At 37.2% G+C, this 23,276-nt stretch overlaps 2 protein-coding genes across 6 annotated transcripts in view; one reads left to right on the top strand and one right to left on the bottom strand.

The window, feature by feature from the left end:
* COG5 (component of oligomeric golgi complex 5) overlaps positions 1-962 on the top strand; it is a 370,238-nt gene extending 369,276 nt beyond the window's left edge. The window contains exon 22 of the mRNA XM_003268142.3: positions 1-962. This exon is cut by the window's left edge and continues 70 nt beyond it. Within this exon, the coding sequence (XP_003268190.2) occupies positions 1-45 (45 nt within the window). The 3' untranslated portion in view covers positions 46-962.
* A 15-nt stretch (positions 963-977) lies between these two features.
* Positions 978-23,276, bottom strand: part of HBP1 (HMG-box transcription factor 1) — a 34,097-nt gene continuing 11,798 nt past the window's right edge. For 2 of the 5 annotated variants that reach the window (XM_003268137.4, XM_003268138.4), the window contains exons 3-11: positions 21,642-21,870; positions 18,076-18,217; positions 17,575-17,686; positions 17,373-17,485; positions 14,600-14,756; positions 13,772-13,916; positions 7,961-8,278; positions 3,484-3,625; positions 978-2,082 (exon numbers count right to left, since the gene is read on the bottom strand). In XM_003268137.4, coding sequence (XP_003268185.1) covers positions 2,065-2,082; positions 3,484-3,625; positions 7,961-8,278; positions 13,772-13,916; positions 14,600-14,756; positions 17,373-17,485; positions 17,575-17,686; positions 18,076-18,217; positions 21,642-21,870 — 1,376 coding nt within the window. In that variant the 3' untranslated portion in view covers positions 978-2,064. The remainder of the gene's footprint in view (positions 2,083-3,483; positions 3,626-7,960; positions 8,279-13,771; positions 13,917-14,599; positions 14,757-17,372; positions 17,486-17,574; positions 17,687-18,075; positions 18,218-21,641; positions 21,871-23,276) is intronic. The other 3 variants (XR_004033002.1, XM_030825934.1, XM_030825935.1) reach the window with 3 other exon arrangements.

Below are 23,276 nucleotides of genomic sequence, written 5' to 3'. Positions count from 1 at the left end.
ATAATGGTTCAGCTGCTTCAAAAGGCTATGTCTGCTCTTCAGTAATGATATGAAATCTTTGTTCATCTCCACTTTGTGCTAACCCATTCATAGTTGGCAGTTAAACACATACTCCAAAAGACAGCTACTATCTACTACTTTAAGAATGTAATTGATCTGTATTTCCTATAGACGTTTACCTCTTTAGCACTTATACTTTAGCATAAAAATGTTGAGTCATCACAACCTTTTAATTCCATGGACCTGATTTTTCCAGAAAGATGTTTTCCTCTTTAAGATTTTTGTACAAGGCTAAAATTTCTTTCCCATCCATAACCAAGTCCTCCTATGGGTACTCAAGTTATATAATATGTACCCTGCTTCCCCCAACCCTGCCTTCTTCACTAAATGGGCATGTAGCTCAGTGGTTTCCAAATTTGGCTGCACATTCATATCACCAGGGGATTTTTTTTAAATCCTGATGCCCAACTTGCACTCCATATTAATTAACATGTCTAGGAGTGGGAGCCTGACACCAGTATTTAAAAAAAAAAAAAAAATCCCCAAAATGATTCCAATAGACAACAAAGTTGAGGAACCAATGGCACATCCCCAAGCTAAGATACAAGGTTAAATGGCCTTGTTTAAGTATGTCATACTGGATCTTTCTTTAAATAAAGCAAGGCTTTTGTTATACATAGTTATGTTATTAAAAGAAGACCTTTGGGCTGTTTAACCTTGTAACAAAGATGCCACATGAAAAATAAAAATTTTTCTTCTATAGCAATTCTCTATAAATAGTAGATAGTCTAAGTCCTTATTTTCTGATGGCTCTTGTTCCACTATTAACATTTTTGTTTTTAATTTTTAAAATCCCATCATCAGCAGCCTCCTAATTAGCAGTGTTAGGAATTTGCCTTATGTTTTCCATCTCCTGAACCTGTTATTCTGAGAACTCATAAATAAAATTCAGCCAAGATTAATCAGTAGACGTCAGAGATAAGTAACTTTTTTTTCCATTTATTTGAAATAATATACAAGAATATAGTGTGCAAAATTTAGGGGCAACATCATGAAGAAGTGTAATGAACTGAAATCAATTTTACAGCTGTGATTCCTAACCAGAAACACCACTTGGTAAGTAACATGAAAAGCCATGATTGTAGCTCAGAGCAAAAGCAGCTGTATTGCCAATGTATTTGCTCTAATTTTAGACAGTTGGAGGAAAATTAAAGTGCAAGTGTTGCACTGCAATAAGTGCAAAGTCTGCCCCCACCATAAAGATTATGATGACAAAATACATTTAAGATACATGGCTGAGGAGATACAGAACACGAAGTTAAAAAATACAATGGTGTTGACTGTTAATAGCACCATTACAGTGACTATATCCCAATGCTATTAACTAACTTTACCTTGGCCTGGGCTAGGTCTCCACTGGAAATAACGGATGGCTGCTGCCACCTGGTGCATCAACTCAGCATGCCATGGTAACTGTAGCAGGTGGCTCTTAGGCTGGGACACCAACACCAGCCACCTACCACATGTTCTGGTAGCCTCTTGGCACTGACCAGACTAGGAGCGCCTATGTTTGGCACAGATGCTGAGCCATGTGGTGGTTACTCAAGGAAAGGCCGACTCCCAGCTTCTGCTTCATTCCATCATGTGTACAATATAGATTAATAAGCAGTAAGGAGCCAATGTATAAACAGCAGTTACGTATTTTTTAAATTCCCCTTTCGTACAATTTAAAATAAAACATGTATACACTTCTCCTCTCTTTCTACTGTACTTTAGCACCACAGGATATCAATTTTCAAGCCTATATTACCTGATAGACATATATGAAGTTTGGAAGAAAAATAAGGCAATTTGGTTTAAAATGTTGATAGTTTTAGCTTAATGCTCTAATGGAGAAAGCAAATCCTCACTCATATTATTAAATCATTTCAAGACTCAATGCTATCAGTATCTTACGGTCACACGAATTGAGGACAAATGGTGAGACCTTGATCTTCTTACTTAAGTCTTTCCATCAAGAGTCAATGTATATGCAAATAGACTTAAGAACATAAGCATCCTGGTTTAATGTTGTTGTGAGCCCTGTGGAAATAAAATTAAACTCAGTGAATGTGTACAAATCAATACACAGTAATCCTATATATGAAAGCTAAGATGTATAAGATGTTTATAAATTTACTATTAGAAAATACTGCTTTCTTAAAGGTGGTTTTTTTTTTTTTTTTGAGACTGAGTCTTGCTCTGTCGCCCAGGCTGGAGTGCAGTGGCACAATCTCGGCTCACTGCAAGCTCCGCCTCCCGGGTTCACGCCATTCTCCTGCCTCAGCCTCTCCGAGTAGCTGGGACTACAGGCGCCCGCCAACATGCCCGGCTAATTTTTTGTATTTTTAGTAGAGATGGGGTTTCACCGTGGTCTCGATCTCCTGACCTCGTGATCCGCCCGCCTCGGCCTCCCAAAGTGCTGGGATTACAAGCGTGAGCCACCGCGCCCGGCCTAAAGGTGATTTTAAAAAGCTAGCTGATACCTGATGGCTCAAGCATCCAGAAAATGTATGCAATGATAAGACATCGAATAGGATGAACAGAAAAGGGATACAGGAAACGTCCAAACACGTGAAATTCTAAATTAACCAAGAACTTCCAAAACTCAATTCAGCCACCCTCTCATGTGACTACTGACCACTATTTTTAAAGAAATTGTTGAAACATTTAAACAGATGTGACCTGCGTTTTACTAAGAAACAAACAGGCACATGTACACAGAATGAATTTAAAATATATTTGGCCAGCCCTCCTACTATAAACTAAACTATTGGTATCTCCCCTTCATTTTTTATTGATACTTCAAATTGACCCCACTGTATCACATGCAATTTTTTGCAATTAATCTAAAAACGCTGAACCTAAAAGATGCTAGTTTAGTAATGGAAAAGTTGTAAGAAACAAGTCTATCCAAGATAGCTTATCATACAGACTTGTTTGCCACCATTCCTGGGCCTATTTCTTCTCCTCCTTGAAATTTTTCCATCTAGAAATTCTGTGCCAATGGCACAAGTCCCCCATGAATGGCAGCTAACATACCCCCACACCTCCAGCCTTATTGGTCCCTCACCAATTAAGGAAAAAAAGCTGTTGAGACATACCAAAAATTAGAGAAATTTTCTACTGTGATATTAATGGATTAATAATGCTTATCTTTCAACCCAACTAACTAGAAACACTGCATTCCAAAATTATTTTTCCAATTCAATGTTTAGAACATTCTTTTTAAAGCTTGCCTGAGATTTCGACTTTCCATGCTAAGAGAGTAAATGACACTTGAGGAAAGGCAGTCTTTATATAACATTATTAAGTTTTGAAGTATAAAAATGCTAGAGATAGCATCAACACAACCTCGTAAAGGTTGTAACAACTGCCCCAACATGCCAGTACACCTACATGGATAAGGCAAGATAGTTTTTAACACTATTTATTGAAACATACTGAATTGGTTCTTTTCCTCTTCCAACAGTCAGGATTTAAACGTTTCTGTTCTTCAGCCAAAGCCTTTGCTTCTAATGTGTACATTCTTCTCTCTTCATTCTTCATTTTCTTCCACCTGTCACCAAGGATCACACTTATGGCTCTGTAAAATAAATATTTACACAATGCTGAAGGCACACATTTTTCATAAATCTCATGTCAAGTGCTGCTACTTCAGGAGAAAAATGTGAAGTTAAAAAAGATGAAAATCTTGTCTGTCATACAGATGGGAAAAGGTCAAGGCCACAATGCTCATTTCCAGTAAAATCCCGAATCAAATAATCCACTGTTTCGTATCAGCAGCATGAAGTATTCAATTTGTACTAAAAGCTAATCTTACTCTCTATTTGTGCCCGTAACCTATCAAATAGTTTTGATAAAGGTCTTTTTTCATTCACACAATCACAGTGAAAGTGTAGAATTAACGATGCATATCTTAGGCTGGGCGCGGTGGCTCACGCTTGTAATCCCAGCACTTTGGGAGGCCGAGGCGGGCGGATCACGAGGTCAGGAGATCGAAACCATGGTGAAACCCCATCTCTACTAAAAATACAAAAAATTAGCCGGGCGTGGTGGCGGGCGCCTGTAGTCCCAGCTACTCAGAGAGGCTGAGGCAGGAGAATGGCGTGAACCCAGGAGGCGGAGCTTGCAGTGAGCCGACATCGCGCCACTGCACTCCAGCCTGGGTGACAGAGCGAGACTCCGTCTCAAAAAAAAAAAAAAAACAAAAAAAAAACTATGCATATCTTACTATTTCTCTCTTAAGAGAAAACCAAGTAAACCTTTAGACAGTATTTTTTATTACTTGAGAAAACTGGATAAACTCAAAATGGTAAGAAGTTAAACTGATAGACTACATCATGACAAATATTAGAAGCTATTTTCTCCTGTTTGTTACTCTGCTATGAAACCTACTAAAACAGTCTCACCTAGGGCACACAGATGTAAACCACCTTCCTTCTATTAAGAGCTTTTAACCATTCACTTCATGACACCCATATAAAACATAAGGTCCTGGAAATTTTGCACAAAGCACATCAAGTGATTTTTATACTGACTGATATGGAAGCCAAAGCAACAGGCATTTGTGCCTTCGAACAGTAAACCACAGAAGCTCTCCTACAAGTGTATTTGTCTTTTTATCCAATAAGTTAATGCAGTTAAACATTGTGCTGCATTTTCCTTTATTATAAACCAATTTTTGGGCTGGACGTTGTGACTCATGCCTGTAATCCCAGCACTTTTGGAGGCCAAGGCGGGCAGATCACTTGAGGCCACGAGTTCAAGACCAGCCTGGATGACATGGTGAAACCCCATCACCCCGTCTCTACTATTTGCCAGGTATGATGGCACATGCCTATAATCACAGCTACTGGGGAGGCTGAGGCACTAGAATCGCTTGAACCCGGGAGGCAGAGGTTGCAGTGAGCCGAGATCCCGCCACTGCACTCCAGCCTGGGGAACAGAACGAGACTCTGTCTCAAAAATAAATAATAAAATGAAAACCAATTTTTATATTCCATTTGCAGAACCCATAAAAAAAAAAAAACTTTTAGTCTTGGGTTAAAGGTACCATATAATGGTTGACACATTTAAACAAATCAATAAATATTTACACCATCTCAGTCATCCACAGTAGGAAAGAATAAGAGATGTTTCTGAAGGGGGTGGCACTTGGGAAACAAATTTATTATTTTAAGCTAAAAGATGACAGGTAATGAAATGTACACAATGCTATAGGCTATACTCTGTATTCCCTAACAAATGTAAAATATACACATCTAAAGATTATTTCTGCAGTGAATGTTACATCCAGATGGACATTTATAGCAACTTAAAATGAGCTACATGTCTCTGACCTATTCTAGTCTCCATTCCCTCAGAATTTGCCTCCAAATGAGAATTTCTTTATTCACTGAATTAAGGCAGCTTTATTAGAGACAGGGAAAAATCCAATTTCAAAATTATGATTTATCCCATTCAGTTTAGAGATAGGTGACATCTGATGGCCCTCAATGTTAGATGATTACCAGTATATCACATGGGAGCAATGCTAAAATGCAAAGAAAATACCAGATATGGCTGGGCACGGTGGCTCACATATGTAATCCCAGCACTTTGGGAGGCAGAGGTGGGCAGATCACCTGAGGTCAGGAGTTCGAGAACAAGCTTAGCCAACAAGGTGAAACCCCATCTCTACTAAAACTACAAAAAATTAGCCAGGTGTGGTGGTGCATGCCTGTAGTCCAAGCTACTCGAGGCTGAGGCAGGAGAATCACTTGAACCTGGGAGGCAGCGGTTGCAATGAGCCGAGATCACACCACTGCACTACAGCCTGCGTGACAGAGCAAGATTCCGTCTCAAAAAAAAAAAAAAAAAAAAAGATTTTTGAGCAATAAAGGGTATAACCTGATTTAGAGATCCTATAAAAAGATCAGAAAACAAAACATCTAAAGATAAAATGAGATTTACACTCCTTATAATCAGGATAGTCCAGTTCCCCAGAATTGGAAATAAATACAGAATGCATCCCAGCTGACATTCTCAACTACTGGCAGGGAAGAGACTTACAGGGACGTGAATCCTGTTTCTAGATGTCAAAGGATATGTTTAATAATTAAATACCAGAAATGTACAAAAAGAGAAATGCAGCATGTACCTGTCACTAAATCTAAGGCCAGTCATTTTCTCAGGAAAAACAAAAACTGAGCAAGGGGAAAGGTACAAATTATTCTTAAAATGTCTTTAAAGCCTAAAAGTCACAGAGAAGTAGACTTCCAAACTAACTTTTTTTAAAAAACATAGTTAAACCCACTCTTTTTACTGAAGAAATGGATTACAACTTAGATTAATTGCCAAAAGTCACACAAATGACTGACAGATCCAAGAGTTAAAAAATTTCAATGGTATTAAAAAAGGCTCTTAGCACTGGGCCCAGTGGCTCATGCCTGTAATCCCAGCATTTTGGGAGGCCAAGGTAAGCGGATCACTTGAGCTCAGGAGTTTGAGACCAGCCTGGCCAACATAGTGAAACCCCATGTCTACTAAAAATGCAAAAAAGTAGCTGGGTGTAGTGGCGCATGCCCATAATCCCAGCTACTCGGGTGGCTGAGGCAGGAGAATCGCTTGAACCGACAAGGCAGAGGTTGCAGTGAGCCAAGATCCTGCCACTACACTCCAGCCTGGATGACAGTGAGACTCCGCCTCAAAACAAAAAAACAAACAAAGGCTCTTAGAATTCTTGACTCACTAATTACACACTTATGTATCTAAAGGAACTAGAACAAAGCTATTCATTACTGTGTTACATCTGACTTTTCTCATGATATCAAGATAAAGGAAATGGTAGTTCTGATCCTCAGGGTACAAAGACTGGAAGAAGACAGCGTTACTAATATATGGAGAACGTGACTGGTTTGAGAGGGATTCAGTAGTAGAGGACTTGGAGATGAGTGAGGGTACAGGCAACAGAGTAGGAAGGACTTGAGCTGATTTTTATTCACAGCTTCTACTGAGGACAGCTCTTAAGTTCAGCGTTTTGACAACTCTGGCAACTTGCTACAAACTGCCAGTTCCCCATATAATCCATAGTTTACTCATGTGAAAAGCTGTTCCATAAACATAGAACAGTTAATTGTTAGAACTGTGTCCACTAACAGGTAAATAACATGATTTTAAAACGTAGATCTTGCACTTTGGGAGGCAGGCAGATCACTTGAACCCAGAAGTTTGAGACCAGCCTGGGCAACATGGCACAACCCCATCTCTACAAAAAATACAAAAATTAACTGGGTGTTGTGGCATGTGCCTGTAATCCCAGCCACTCAGGAAGCTGAGGTGGGAGAATTGAGCCCGGGAGATAGAGGCTACAGTGAGTTGCGCCGCTGTACTGCAGCCCGGGCTACAGCACAAATAATAAAAGGTAGATGCTTACTACTAAGGTAGGTAACCTAATTGTCTACGTATTATAAAATAATTACATATAACCCTAAAAATTCCACTTAAACTTTTTACTTTAAAGTCAACCTGGCCGGGCACGGTGGCTCACGCCTGTAATCACGGCACTTTAGGAGGCCGAGGTGGGTGGATCACGAGGTCAGGAGTTCGAGACCAGCCTGGCCAACATGGTGAAACCCTGTCTCTACTAAAAATACAAAAAATTAGCCGGGTATAGTGGTGGGTGCCTATAGTCTCAGCTACTTGGGAGGCTGAGGCAGGAGAATCTCTTGAACCTGGAAGGCGGAGGTTGCAGTGAGCTCAGATCATACCACTGGACTCCAGCTTGGGTGACACAGCAAGACTCCGTCTCAAAAAAAAAAGTCAACATAAGAGTTGAATAAAAGCTATTAAAGAATAAGTTTACTTAACTATTCCAGTTACCATGAACCGTATTGAAGTGTTACTCATTTATTATAATCAGAATTATCACTATTTTTACCTGTTATCTTTCCCTGGATACATCTGAGTATATTCAACTCTGTATTTTTTGGCAAAAAGCATGAAGGCATTCATTGGTCTTTTGCACTTATTAGGAGAAGTGGCACTCACAGTCCCTGAGCTGTGGTTTTTGACAGCTTTAGCATACAAAGAATTGGAAGAGAGCTGTGATGATCCAGGTGAGCCACAGTTTTTACTGAATCCAGATCTTGCAAAGTCTTGACCACCAGGTCCTCCACAAGACAAAGATGCACGACGCTGGCGAGCCATACTACTTAACACATAAACTGCGGAAGAATCCATAGGTGTGAAGTCATAGCTATAAAATTTAAAAAAAATAAGGTTTTAATTCAATTTCGAATTCTCTGATCTCTAAAAAGCAGGTTAAAAAAACAAACTTAACATCTGATTGGAAATTTCAGTGCATTTCCCCCTGTATCATGTTACCAACACTAACAACTTTTGCCACTGACAGTTGCTTATAAAATGAAATCTGTGTATGTGCTAAAATTAATTTTTTAAAAAAACCTCTGCAGATAATACAAAAGCTTAAAAAAACACTTTGAACCCCCCCAAAGGAATGTTATAATTAGCATACTTTATTCATAGCAAGTAACTCCTCCAAATCCTACACAACCCACTTATTCTTACTTTAAATTCATTTCTGGACAAATTTGACAATATGGTTTCTTGGCCTATAGGCACCCAGACCTAGAAAATTAAAATGGAGTGGCAGGCAACATACCAGGCCTAAGGACTAAATACTAGAGAAAACAAAAGGTTGGGAAAGGCAGTGAAAAGCTGTTAAATGTGGCTAAAGGAACTTAAGGACAGGCCTGGTGGCTCACGCCTGTAATCCCAACAGTTTGGGAGGCCGAGGTGGGTGGATCACCTGAGGTCAGGAGTTTAAGACCAGCCTGGGCAACATGGTGAAATCCCATCTCTACCAAAAATACAAAAATCAGCTAGGCGTGGCAGCACATGCCTGTAATCCCAGCTATTCAGGTGGCTGAGGCAGGAGAATCGCTTGAACCCGGGAGGCAGATCACGGCACTGCACTCCAACTGGGCAACAGAGTGAGACTCCGTCTCAAAAAAAATAAAAAGTAAATAAAGGAACTTAAAATGCCGAATAATCTGGGTCATTTGTTTCGGTAAAGAAAGCCATACATACATCAGTCTCCAGAAAGGCCATCCATGAACTATAACATAGCCTAATAACATAAAGTTCATTGTAAAAACCCGTCTTTGTCAGGAAAGGCCACATTTTGTTCTGTATGTTCGGTTTACATAGACATGGAAATAAGCTAAAGAATTCTCTTTTGTTCCAGCATTAACTCTCTTTCTGCCTATAGTACTTTTCTATCTTCTTGGCAGGAAACCTTTTATTCAGCTTCTAATCTGAACCTAGCTCCTACTTCCTTCCCTGAAACAGAAATTCCAGTAATACATCAAAATAGGTTAATATTAGCTACAGGAATACCATCTGCCTAAAGGTAAAACATGAGATTACAAAATTCTAAAGATAGATGGAAACCGCCAAAGGAATGAGGGCGGTCCATGCCACTGACTACACACAGTATATGACTTCTACCAATTATCAAGCACACAATGTCTTTTTTCTGAAAAGTATTGCATGAAATAAATGTACTTAAACTATGACTCCAAAATTACCTAATGAATGCTTAGCAATCAGTATTATGTCAGGAAAACAATGTCTGCCTTCTAGGTTTGCAGTTTCTGTAAGATATCTTCAGCCCCTCCCATACATAATTTAGAAAAACAGCAAACTTCAGCACTGACACAAAATCACCCATTTCTACTGATGGAAAATGATTACAATTTAAAATACTAAAAGATACTGGGTAAACTAATTACTAAAATTTGAAAACTCCACCATCTAGTGGCACAAATATAACTATCATCTACTTCCATTATGGATACAACTTAAATCAGTTTTAAATATTCAATCACAAAATTCAATGACTAACATTACTGCAGCAGTAATGACATAGAGTCTTTAAAAACAGCTTCATCTTTTGCTATACTACCTTAGGTAAGTATTCATTCTCTTCACTAAAGCAACTGTACCCAAATGTGCCTTTCACAGCTCTACTTTGTGTACATGCCATTCCTTAAGCTTAGAATGCCTGTTCCCACTTCACTGTCTAATAATTAGTCTTAATAGCAAACTCCACAATAATGTAGTGCCTATTAACCATGTCACATATGTTAACTTATTTAATCCTTCCAATATTATCCCCATTCTACAGATTTTAAAGGAGCCATAGAAATATTAATTTACTCAAGCTTCCATAGCAAATCAATTGCAGAGCCAGGATTTGAATCCAGGCAGTCCAGATCGAGCTCACGTTCCTATCAGGCTACACTGCCTCTCAATCAGCATGTACATTTACTGTATACATTTACTAATCCATTTCCTTCTCTAGACTGGAAGCAAAGAGGCATGGCCATTCTTAACTCATTTTTTAATCAATTTTGAATAACATAATAATGGAAAATTTTAACTGAGTTCAAATTCCAGCTAGTAATATGACCTTGGGCAAGTTAAATAAACCCTGTAGCCTCAGTTTACTTATCTGTAAAATAAATCTATGCTATGCAGTGGTGCCAAAAAGAACAATAAACATAAGACACAGGGCAGAGGCTGGCACAGTGTATTTCGCCATTAGGAGTATCTATTATTGTAGAAGTATCTTAGGTGAGTAGCTAGGGAACTCAAAATTTGGAATCTTTACAAGACATGGGCTTGAATCTTAATTCTGATACTAACTGCCTTTGTTTTGGGCATGTTCCTTAACCTCTCTCAACTTTACTTCTCCCTGTAAAATGAGGATATAATCTACAAATAGGGTAATTAATATTAAACAAATTAACATTATATATATAGTAGGCACTCAGTAAGTTTGTTAAATCATATTACTTGAACAGAAATGTCAACTTCAAAAAGTCAAAACTGACTGTTTTAAACCCGCCTGAGGCCTAGATTCTCAATGTTGGCCTCAATTCTCAATGTTTCAGAATGGGCTACTTACAACAGAACCTTGAATTATGTATGAGAGCTCATCAACTGATTGCTGACTTCTGATTCTTCCCGAGCTAGAAACTACTCACATGTCCTCTGTAAATCATGACCCGAGAGTTTGCTTCGAACAGTCCCACTTGGACTTTTTCCTCTTCTTACCTCTTTCTCTTCTTGCCCTCCCCCTAGGCCAGGCATCGGCTCCCTTAACCAGTCTAATCCACAGTGAAAATATAGTCACTTTCAGCTTCTCAATTTTTTCCTGGTTTCTCCATGATGATACCACCCATTTCCACTCCTTTGCAGGGTGGGTGCTCCCACTGTTATACTGAAGTCACTCAACAGTAAAATGAGACCAGTGACTAACATCATCTTGGGAGTGATTATTATTCAGTGAGATCAAATGGTAAGAATTTGCTATCTCAGAAAAACAGGAATTAGGCAGGCAAGTTTTCCCTTTTACTTTAAAAAAGTTTTGTGCTAGTAATAATATGTAAACTTTACATATATATGTAAGTTATGAAGCATACAAATAAATGAGTGAACCCACAATCCAAATTAAGAATATTTCTAGTATCACTTTAAGTTCCATATTTGCCACCCCCAGAAATAACCACTCTCCTGAATGTTTATCATTCCTTTTTCAATTTTATTATGAAAATATTACTCATAAATACAACATATGAATACTATAGTAGCATTGGTTATATTAATATCTTTCTTAATATATAAGATACAGTGTTTCATTATGCAGAAATGACTGCTATCCTTTCAAAAGTCTACTTACAAGGTTGACCCTTGACTAATATCTAGAACTTGGATTCTGAGGGGTCCCATCATTCCCACAACCGAGAAGAGTAGTTTACTGTGCCTAAGCTGGATGTACAAACAACACAGTTTACTCTGAATGCCTGCTTCCCTTTTGGAAGTTTGGATTTTGGTATGTGCCAAGCAGAAGAAACCTACGTGACTGCTCTCAATAAAAACTCTAGGTGCCAAGTGCGCCTAACAAGCTTCCCTAGGAGACGACATTTCATTTATGTTGTCACAGCCCACTGCTGGGGAATACAACATGCCCTTAATTCCACTGAGAGAGGATCCCCGGAAGCCTGGCTTCCCCCAGACTTCACCCCACATCTTTTCCCTTTCCCAATTTTGCTTCGTAGTAGCATCTTTTTGCCATAATACATCATAGCCATGAGCACAACTACGTGCAGTCTTGTGAATTCTCTGAGCAAATCATCAATTCTGGGGGCTAGTCTTTAGGGACCCCTGATATAATTATATAATGTGTATTACAAACCATATATAAGGGTTATTTTATTTATTTCTAAGGAACATGATTTCATAAAATAGACTCATACTGTATATTTCCAAGACTTATTTTTACTTAATGTTGTTTTAAAAATTGATCCATGTTTTAAAGTTTATAGCTAAGGTTCATTCATTTTCCACTAATTCCACTATATGATTATATCACACTTCATGGATTCACTCTCCAGTTAATACGTATTGATACTGTTTCCACATTTTTGCTATCATGAGCAATACAGCTACAAACTTACTTGCACCATCTCCTTAAGCATGACTACAAGAATTTACTTCTCTAGAATATATATAAAAGAGGAATGAAATTGCTGATACTCACCTTTACAAGATAAAGCCAAATTATCTTCCAAAATTTTTCCATCAGGTTACAGTCTCACCAAAACATAGGAGTTATTACTAATCTATATATCCTAAGTATCATATCGGTCCTTAAAATTTTGACTCATTTTTCTAGTTTTTCAAAAAAGAGTGTATATGAGGGATGTAATCAAACAGCATTAAGAGCATAAGCTTGTAGACATTTATTGAACATGTGGCTTGTGTCAGGCCCTATGCAATTTGCTTTTTTAATAATAGTGTCACTCATCCTCATGATATATAAAACATACTAATTAAACTGAATGAAATAAAATCTACAGGCCAGCAGGGACTCTTGAGAATTCTCTACTTAGTGCCAATACATGCCTATGGATTTGATAATTATCTTAAAGAAAGAATGAGTCTTTAAATCCCAGATATCTACACACAGACTTTCTCTGGGTTCCTTCTAGGAGCAAGGTGACCTGTTCCAGTTTGTCTAGGACTGAGGGGTTTCCTGAAAGCTGGACTTTCAGCACAAAAACCAGGAAAGTCCCATATAAATGAAGATAGCTGGCCAACCTTCTGGAGTCAGGACACATGGGTTCTTGTCCTATTCTGCCTCTTACTAGCAATGTGATCTCAGGAATAACTACTTCCCTCTCTCAGCCTTTCTAGATGTCAAGTTTGGGCTATTTTCCACTATTTGTTAAACCATGCAACTAATGCCCTTGGTCAAAATGAGTATTAAACAAAGATACAGTTAACTATTATATCAAGAAAAATACAGTTAACTACAAAAAACACATGAGATTTATAAGCTGTTTAAAAACAACGGGCCAGATATCACTATCAAAGATGAACCATTAAACTCTTGGTCATGTAACGTGATATTCTTCCTAATCTAATCCTAAATGTTTTATAAACTCAATTTTCCTATATGACAACTATATGCAAAACTCTGTTAACTATTATACTTTAATTACCTAATATGTTTTCATTTCATACTTTCCTCTTAATAATTCTTTTATAATTCTCAAATCTTTAAAGACTGAACTTCCTAAATATCTGACTTAACAATCATTAGGGAAATGAAGGGCAAACTTTAAGAGGAAAATAAAACAAAGAATTAATCCAATATTACCTTTTAAATGTATCAAAAACACCTGAATCATCAAAATTAATGGCATCGGGGTGTCCAGGAGGTAGACATACATCGCCAATATGAACTTCACAACATGGAATGCCATGCTGTACCACAGTCAAGCTTGGATAAAATGATGACCAACCTAAAGTTAAACAATGTTGCATAAAGGATGAGGACTCACAGAAAGCACCCTACTTTAGAACAGACATACCATTTCTATATCTTAAAAAGTTATTGCTAAGTCTCAAGAGATTCTCTAACACAAGTCATGTATCTTTACAATAAAGTACTAGATAAGTATTTCCTTTCAGCAATGTAAAAGCCCTCCAAAACTAGCTTATCATTCAGCATTTTATTATATATAGAGCTCCTCTATCAATCAGCACTTCCGTCAGTCTACAATAAGTGATAAATGACTGAGACCATGAAATAGTCTCTGAATTATAAAATTATGTTTAACATGGTGTTACTGTAATAAGGCTCTGAAGAGTGACTCCGGTTTATATCATATTTGGTAACTCTTAATGAAAATGTGATTACCAGATCACTACATTCCCCAAACTATACCAAGGTAATAGCTTATTATAGTATGCTACATGAATCTAAAAATTTCTCATACAAGAAATAAAGTTCCACCTGACTGCTAAGATACTTACGCACCATTAGGTATTATTGTAAGCATTCCCTATGGTAGTTTTTTATTTAGTTTGAAAGACGTTTTCCCCTCAAATTATTTTTTCTTAATCATCAAAGCTACAGACATAATTACAGATTTAAGAAGCTTTGTTTAAAAAAAGTTAACTACAAATGCAATTCAAGCCCTACCTTTATTTTTAACATAGAAAGGGTGGTCCAGCTTACACTCTACGGTAAGTAAACCATCTTCTACTGTACCAGGATCAAAAGTCAACTTCAGTACAGACTCGCCAAATGATACACTTTCTTCATGTGATAACAACTTTAGACCATCAGAACCATAGCCCTGAAAATATATGCATAGCGTGAGTGAATTGAAATGTTCAATTCAAAACACTGTGAAGTTCCCATTACATGTAAGACTTTGTGGAAAAGGTAAAAATAACCAAGACAGGATCCCTGCCATTAAAGAGCTTTCAAACCCGGTAGTGAAGAAAGACACATATATAAATAACTAGACTGGAATAAGCACTTTCACTCAGGTATAAATAATGGTGATGCAGTTTAATAAAGAGTTATTAATACCAAAAGAGAGATTAAGGAGGATTTTCAATTCCAATTGGAACTGAGATTTAAAAGAAGAATGCAATTTAGAAAGACGAAAGGACATGCCTTGCACCAACAAATTTGTAATTAACAACTTTGGGGAGTGCTGAGTATTTGCTAAAAATACAAGGTGAGTTCAGATTTGGGGCAAATAAAGCTAATAAGGAGAGGCCAGTTAGTAAAGGCCTCTTAAAGACAGGCAAAGTACTTACACTTTTTGCTTAGAAGGTATTGGGAAATCAATCAAAGTGTTTTTATCAGCATGACTGTCAATTTTTAAGATGATGGTAAATAAGAAGAGACTCTACAGAAGAAAAGATCTCATATTCAATTACCTGAGGATATAATGAGAGACACCTATTATAGACCTGAATTGACAAATGCAATAGTAATAGAACCAGAAACATTTAAATTCAATGAATATTGAGCATTTAACACATGCCACATGGTAGGATCTGAAAATACAAACACTAACAAACGTGATCCTTACCCTTACATTCACAGAAAAACAAAGGAGACAAACACGCCAAAAGCTTGCTATAGTATCCAATCATAATTACGCTAATCCAAGAACAAGGTAATGAATAAGAGAGGATGACTTAAAAATCTTTACAGAATTAGAATCAAATGAATATAAATAAAGGGAAGAAACAGAATAGTAAAAGACAACTTCATGGTTTTGAATCTGGTAATCAAGAAGGATGATAATAATAACTTTAAAAGAATAGGAGAAAAGTAAGCCAAGAGGAGGAATAAAAAGGTAAGGGCAGTTTTGTTCACACTAAGCTTAGTTCAAAGAACTGACTGATATTCATGCAAAGATGTCTAACATGCAGCTGGAAATGTGCAGGTGAAGGTCATAGACATAGATTGGCAAATAACGAAATTACAAAATCTTCCCATTCTCAGGGCTGCAGGAGACCTTAAAACTAATCCAATCCCATTTTTCAGATCAGGAAGCCAATACTCAGAGGGATTAACAATCTGCCTAAGATCAGTAACACAGGTAATTGCTGGAGAAGCTACAAAGAGAGCCCAGGTTTCCTGTCTCCAAGTCCAGAGTGCATTCCACAGGACGTGATGGAGGTGCTGCTGACATTATCAGGAGAGAAGAACTGGTGAAGAAAGTGAAGGGGGAAGAATCTTGTCTAATATTCAGCATTGCGGGCAGTCAAGTACCAGGCCTAAAAGACTGCGAATCAGGACGCTGCCATGCTACACAAATCAAGGGAAGACAATGTCAAGAACTAACCCAATGTGTCAAATGTTGTACAGATGTCAAACAGAACAAACGAGGTCTCTCATCCTAGAAATCAGAATAAAGCTAGTAACCTTTCAGACAAGTTTTGTAGAGTACTAGAGGCCAAAGTTAGACTATTGTGAACTTCACTGAAGTGAAGAGTAAAGCAAGGGGAGGAAACTAAAGGCAGCCAAGACAGGACAATTTCTCTCAAGAGACTTAATAGTGAGACACAGCAGGATCAAAAAAAGAATTTGTACAATCACACTTCACATGCCCATTTTCTTGCCTACAGGAGAGATGGAGAAATTAAAAATTTCAAAGTGGAAGGTGTCGACTTTATCCTAATATTGGTTGCTACTGCTTTTGCTCATCAACTTAGAAAATGCTAGTTTTAGTAACTTAATATAAAACAATTTATATAAAGTAATTTAATATAATTGACTGTCAATAATCTACAGGGGAATTAATCACTTTGTAGATTACCTAAGGCAAGGCTTTGGTTAGTTTATTTATTCATTACATATAAATATATATATATTTTTTGAGACAGAGTCTCAGCGTGTTGCCCAGGCTGGAGTGCAGTGGCGCAATCTCGGCTCACTGCAAGCTCCGCCTCCCGGGTTCACGCCACTCTCCTGCCTCAGCCTCCTGAGTAGCTGGGACTACAGGCGCCCACCACCACGCCCAGCTAATTTTTTTGTATTTTTAGTAGAGGTGGGGTTTCACCATGTTAGCCAGGATAGTCTCGATCTTCTGACCTCGTGATCCACCCGTCTCAGCCTCCCAAAGTGCTGGGATTACAGGCATGACCCACTGTGCCTGGCCTCATTACTATTTTTAATAGCAGTTTTCCCCATTGTAAAGTGTATAAAACACAAAGAAGCACCAAGAAATATACTATTTCCCATCCACGAAAGCATGTTAGAAAGGCAAACCTAAAATCATTGCTCCTCCCCATCAGACTAAGCAATGAGTGGTCACAAAAATGCTCTACCTAAAATGTACGACGTCATTTAAATATGAAAGTGAATGGAGAATATTTCTGTAGATTAACAATAAATCTTGTTTCATTTTGAAAGATTTTGAAAAATTTTTTAAGAATTTTAAATCAACCTTTTGAATGCCCATTTGAAGATCTTCCTCATTATCACAGCCTTCAGCTCTAGCAAAATCTTCAACATCTTGCCATTCCTTATTGCTTCCCTTATGAAAGCACAGTCGTGTGCCTAAGGTTTAGGTAGAAAACAAGTATTAGACACGTGACTGTACTAGACAAGTAAGCTGTGGAAAATTCAAGGTTTTTTTTTTTTTTTACCTTTCAAAAAACAGTGCCAGACAGTTGAAGGCCAGGAATTGCACCATCCCAAATCATCATCATCTGACAGGGAGGACATGCAGAAAATGCCAGATTCTGACTCACTATTTGCCTATGGAGAAAAATATTATCAACTTTTTTGTTTTTAAAATATACCTTTTAATATCTGTTTTCATCCCACGTCTTTAGGCCCATGCTTATAGGTGGATAACTTAATAATTCTAAACTTAGGGAAAATATAATGTCTTCAAAAACTGAAGATTGTCAGGCTGTGGGAGAATTTGCTAAAAAAAAAAAAAAAGACACACACAAAGTTTTTGGAAGCTTTAGTTATATGCACATCCCCATTAATAATAAGCTTTCCTAACACATAGTAGAGCTGTATATAAAATCAAATCCAGATCACTAACAGAACAGTAAGACTATTTCCTATGGGGAACGTTAATGTATTTCAACTGTTGTGCAAACTTTGTAAAAGTTTAACCTCATAAATAAACTTACCCTTTCATGTCTTACTGGTGTTTCCTCCTTCCAATGGTGATGAGGGAAGGTTGGTTCACTCTTCGAAGAAGAGGACACTGGTGGAGGGCGTGCATAGGAATGTAAACTTTTGCTAGTGGCTATGATGTGTACAGGAGATGATCTAAAATAAAGCAACAGTTTCAACCATAAGCATAGGTCCTTAAAGTAGATCTTTCCTATTAATGAAAGAACTTCATATTTAAAATGCCAATGTTATTACATTGAACACATTTATGGTAAACACTAGGAAAGACGGCAAGATTTCATTTTATAATTATATTCCTTAACTCCTTATCCAAACCCTCCTCACACATTTTAGACACCGTTTTTTTCAGATTTGACAATATATTTTAAATTATCACTACAGTTTCATTTATTTATCCCATTCATTTTTCTATCAATACGTATACATGTGTATATTTCATCTGTGAATGGTAATACCCCCCCTTATGCAGGGCGTCCTATCCATTTCTTTCTTCTACTTTGATGTACTCAGTAAGTCTCAGTATGAAGGCAGCATTTAAGCTTAGTGTAACCAACTCTGAACTCTTTATCTACCAACCACGTATCACTGGGTAGATAGAAGAACTACCTTAAGCAAAAATGCTTAAACTTTTTATAGCAGAGAGCAGCCTATCCGCCCTCCTTGTAACTGGACACTATTTCTTGTTTTCTAATACAAACTTGCTGAAAAGCAACTACATATAAGGTCTAGTCATTTTTTCTCCTCAAAGATCACCTTAAAAAAATTTATCCCTTCCCCTCTTTTCTTCCCCTCAAAAGTCTCTTTTACCAGACAATGCTCCCTTTAGAGTATATGGAGCTTCCAGGAGCATACCCAGATCCTTCCCTCACAAACAGACCAGATATTCATGGGTGGGGTAACAGAAAGAAATAAGCCTATAAAGGATGACGAATGATGTGTATGGAGTCAGCAGTCTAGAAAGGAAGCAGAGAGGAAGACAGCCAGGTGGAGGAGGGAAAACCATCTGAAGGTAAGGTCCCAAATCAGGATAATTGTCTGAGATGCCAAATAGAGATCTGGTCCTTAACAGAAAAAGTTTATGCATGTCTGTACTAATACTCTTTTTAAAAAGGAGAGGAAGGGCCGGGTGCGGTGACTCATGCCTGTAATCCCACTCAGCACTTTGGGAGGCTGAGGCAGGCAGATCACGAGGTCAGGAGATCGAGACCATCCTGGCTAACACAGTGAAACCCCATCTCTACTAAAAATACAGAAAACTAGCCAGGCATGGTGGTGGGTGCCTGTAGTCCCAGCTACTCGGGAGCCTGAGGCAGGAGAATGGCGTGAACCCAGGAGGTGGAGCTTGCAGTGAGCCAAGATTGCACCACTGCACTCCAGCCTGGGCGACAGAGCAAGACTCCATCTCAAAAAAACAAAAACAAAAAAGAGAGAAAGGACATCTTTCCAATTTTTCCCTTATTTCCTGAGAAATTGTATTAGCCCTTCAATTTCTACTTTATCCTCCTTAACATTTTTCATTGTACCTTTCCAGAAATTACTTTTAGGTAAGGATCTATACTTTCATGTTCATATCACTCCTTAAATCAAAAGGCCCTCAGATTTCCATGCATTGTAGCATACGCTCCAATTTTTTATTTCAAATTATATGCTGGATGTTTCATCTTTTGCCCAAAAACTGCCCATCCTGTTATTACACATTTAGTTACATATGAAGTATCAGAGAATGGCCAAACTGCTAAATATTCCTTGTGTTCATCCCTGACTGCCTAATTTTTAAAAAGTGAGTTTTATCAGTTCTTCTATTTAACCATTTAAAATAGAAGTAACGAAAAGTAAAAATAAATAAAAATGAAGGAACAATGTGATATTCTAAAATGTATATGGCCTCAATACTCTGTGAAAATTAACATGCTAAACACGTCCAAACACTAACAGCATTGATTTCTTCATCTCTCTATCTATTCAGGAGTAATATAAATTTTTACCTGTCCTCAACTCCTTAACTATACAATTAAGACTTCAGATATCAAAGCTCAGTAATACAGTTTAACACCCAACAATAAGCTGCATGAGCAGACAGTGTTAGGAGGTAAGCCAGACAGCAGAGCATTACTCAAAATGCTGGACAGAATAATACATCCTCAGGGAGATACTCCTTTCCTTATGTCTTATGTTTTTATTTACACTGATTTTCTTCTGAAGGGTTTACTCACTTTCCATAAACTGTATTCCTAATCCTATGACTCCGCTGTAAAAAGTGAAAAAAAGTATTTTCTCTAGAGAAAGAAAAAAAATCCAATAGTTAAATCAGGTTTTTTTGTTTTGTTTTTTTTTTTTAATTAAACTTTAGGTTTTAGGGTACATGTGCACAATGTGCAGGTTTGTTACATATGTATCCATGTGCCATGTTGATTTCCTGCACCCATTAACTCGTCATTTAGCATTAGGTATATCTCCTAATGCTGTCCCTCCCCCCTCCCCCCACCCCACAACAGTCCCTGGAATGTGATGTTCCCCTTCCTAAATCAGGTTTTTTTAAAAAAATAAATAAATAAAAGGATTTTTAGCTTTTTGAGTATTAAGATTACAATGAAAACTTGGACTATAAAGGAAGTAAGAACTCTGAAAGGAAGTTTTCTTTCCTGTGGAAACGAACATGGAATTAAACTGAAGTAAATTCAATTTGCTCTAGTCACGATCAATAGCCTGCTAAATGTAAGAAAAGCAGCACAACTTAACGGGTTACAAGAAAAGTGAGATTTCATTCCTGGTAAGTTTATTCTTTAGCAATGCATTACACTCAAGAGCACTAACAAAATTTACAATTATTCCTACATTACCTAGTATAAAACTCTGGTCTATCATTTTCCACTCACAGGTGTGCAAATATGGGCATTTCTCTCCCTTATAAACTGTCATATTTATCCATTTCTTTTTAGGGATAAATAATGAAGTGTTTTCCACTTAGGTCTCCCTAGGCATATTAGCTGGAAGCTTCCATAATTTCATAGCACAACTACTCATTTTCTTAAACTCTGTCTGGATATATGAAACAGTGATTTTTACCAATGGGAATCCACTTTTGTAAAGTTTAAGATTTTAATATTAGCAAATTTTAGAATTAGCAAACAGGCAAATAACATAAGGCCACATAAACTATGGAAGAAATAAACCTAGACCAAAAGGAACCCAACTCAAGGTTGATAAAAGTTTAAAATATAATCTTGATTACAACTCTGCTTCTTTAGAGAAATACAATTTTCATTCCTATATGCAGAAATGTATAGTAAAAGTATTTCATGGTCTAACTTATTTTAAACATTTACAAATATTTTTTACTCTATGGTTCTCATTATCACCTTCATCTAATTCTCAAAATAGGAAATCATGGTAGTGAGTGAAATCAGTCTTTGATCATTAGATAAGGAGCTTAATTCTAATGACTTAATTTAAACTCTAATAATTTACAGCATTATTACTTTTAAACTAGAAAAATTTTTAAATAAAACCTTTGTGTAATGATAGAATTTTTAAATAAAAATATAATTAATGCTCCTACCTATTGTAAAATGAGCACTGCATCAGTGGACTTTGTGGACTGGTCGCAATATTTGCCAATTCTGTTAGCCAGTCCACCTCATTTTCACGGTAAGTAGTTTCTGGTATGTCTGAGGTATTTTGGTTCCAAGATGATCTTGGGTATTCTTGATGTGAAACATCTGAACTCAGCTGGTACACGCCAGATTGGGTAGGATCACTTTGAACTGCCTGAAGTTCAGGAAGGTCATCTGCAAATAAGCACACTCAAAATCATAAAAAGGAAATTACTAATACAAGGAACAATATTATAACTGCAGTTAAAAGAGAAGTCTTCAATTTTAGCTAATTAATTTTGAGAGAGGAAAATCATAAATTTAACATTCTGTTCACAGACTGGAAAAACATGGTTTGGTTTGTGTTTTCTGCTTTTTATTCCCCCTAGTTTTTTGTACCTCACCTAGGAGTGATCCATATGCCACTGAGACATTTTTACATTAGTAAGTTAATGAAGAAAAAGGCATTTTATGTGTGCAATATGGACTTAGTACTCACATACTTTAATAACCTGTTATACAGACTATAATGAAAACAATAATTTCCATAATGATAATATAGATCACATAAATATTGAGCTACTACTTACACAACTCTGTGTTAAAGTATTTCTTTTTACTAATAAATTCTGAACTTGTTAATATTTACTGGTTATTTATTGGTTATTTTTTCCTGTAAGTGCATTCCTAAAAGGCAGTTCATGATACGCTTTCAGCTCCCCATAAGATGACTAGAAATATTACCCAAGTACCACTCATGCACACACCAAGCACTATAAGGAACACTGAATTCCAAAATACTGAATTCTTAAAAAAAATTATATACATATTCTTTAAAAGAATTATATATATGTCTGTATGTATGTGTGTATGTAGTAGGGAAGAAAAAGCATCTTGAAGGCTTAAAAAAAAAAACTCTCCATGAAACACATACCTACAAACTCCATAAACCTATTGGGTCCCTTAAATATACAAGTCAAGAAAATTTCTAGTCTCCTAAATGTCACTATAAAAGTATGTATAATTCCTATTCAGGCAAATATTCCAGAACAGTCTACTAAAACTGAAATGTCCTATCTTTAAAAAAAAAAAAAAAAAAAAATTTGTTGGTTTTTTTTTTTCTGGACAGGGTCTTACTGTGTTGCCCAGACTGGAGTGCAGTGGTACAATTATAGCTCACTGAAGCCTTGGACCCCTGGGCTCAAGTGATCCTCACGCCTCTGCCTCTCAAGTAGCTAGGACTACAGGCATGTGCCTACCATGCCCAGCTAATTTGTAAAGAAATTTTTTGTAGAGATGAGATCTCGCTACGGTGACCAGGCTGGTCTTGAACTCCTGGTCTCAAAATGATCCTCCCACCTTGTCCTCCCAAAGTGCTGGGATTACTAGCATGAACCATCACGCCAAGCCAAACTGAAATGTTTTAATTAGAAGTACTGACACGGGATATCCATTTGTAAAAACTGACTTCTTTCATGGAGTCATGAAGGAGCCAAGTTCTGGAACATCACACTAATTTAAAATAATTCTACCCTACAATTGTCATGCTGATATAGCTATTTCCTTTCCCTCATTGCCTTTGACCAACATTTATTTACTGC

This window comes from Nomascus leucogenys, chromosome 13 (assembly GCF_006542625.1).
Source record: "Nomascus leucogenys isolate Asia chromosome 13, Asia_NLE_v1, whole genome shotgun sequence".
NCBI classification, from domain to species: Eukaryota; Metazoa; Chordata; class Mammalia; order Primates; family Hylobatidae; genus Nomascus; species Nomascus leucogenys.
This window is presented reverse-complemented; position numbering and strand designations above follow the sequence as displayed.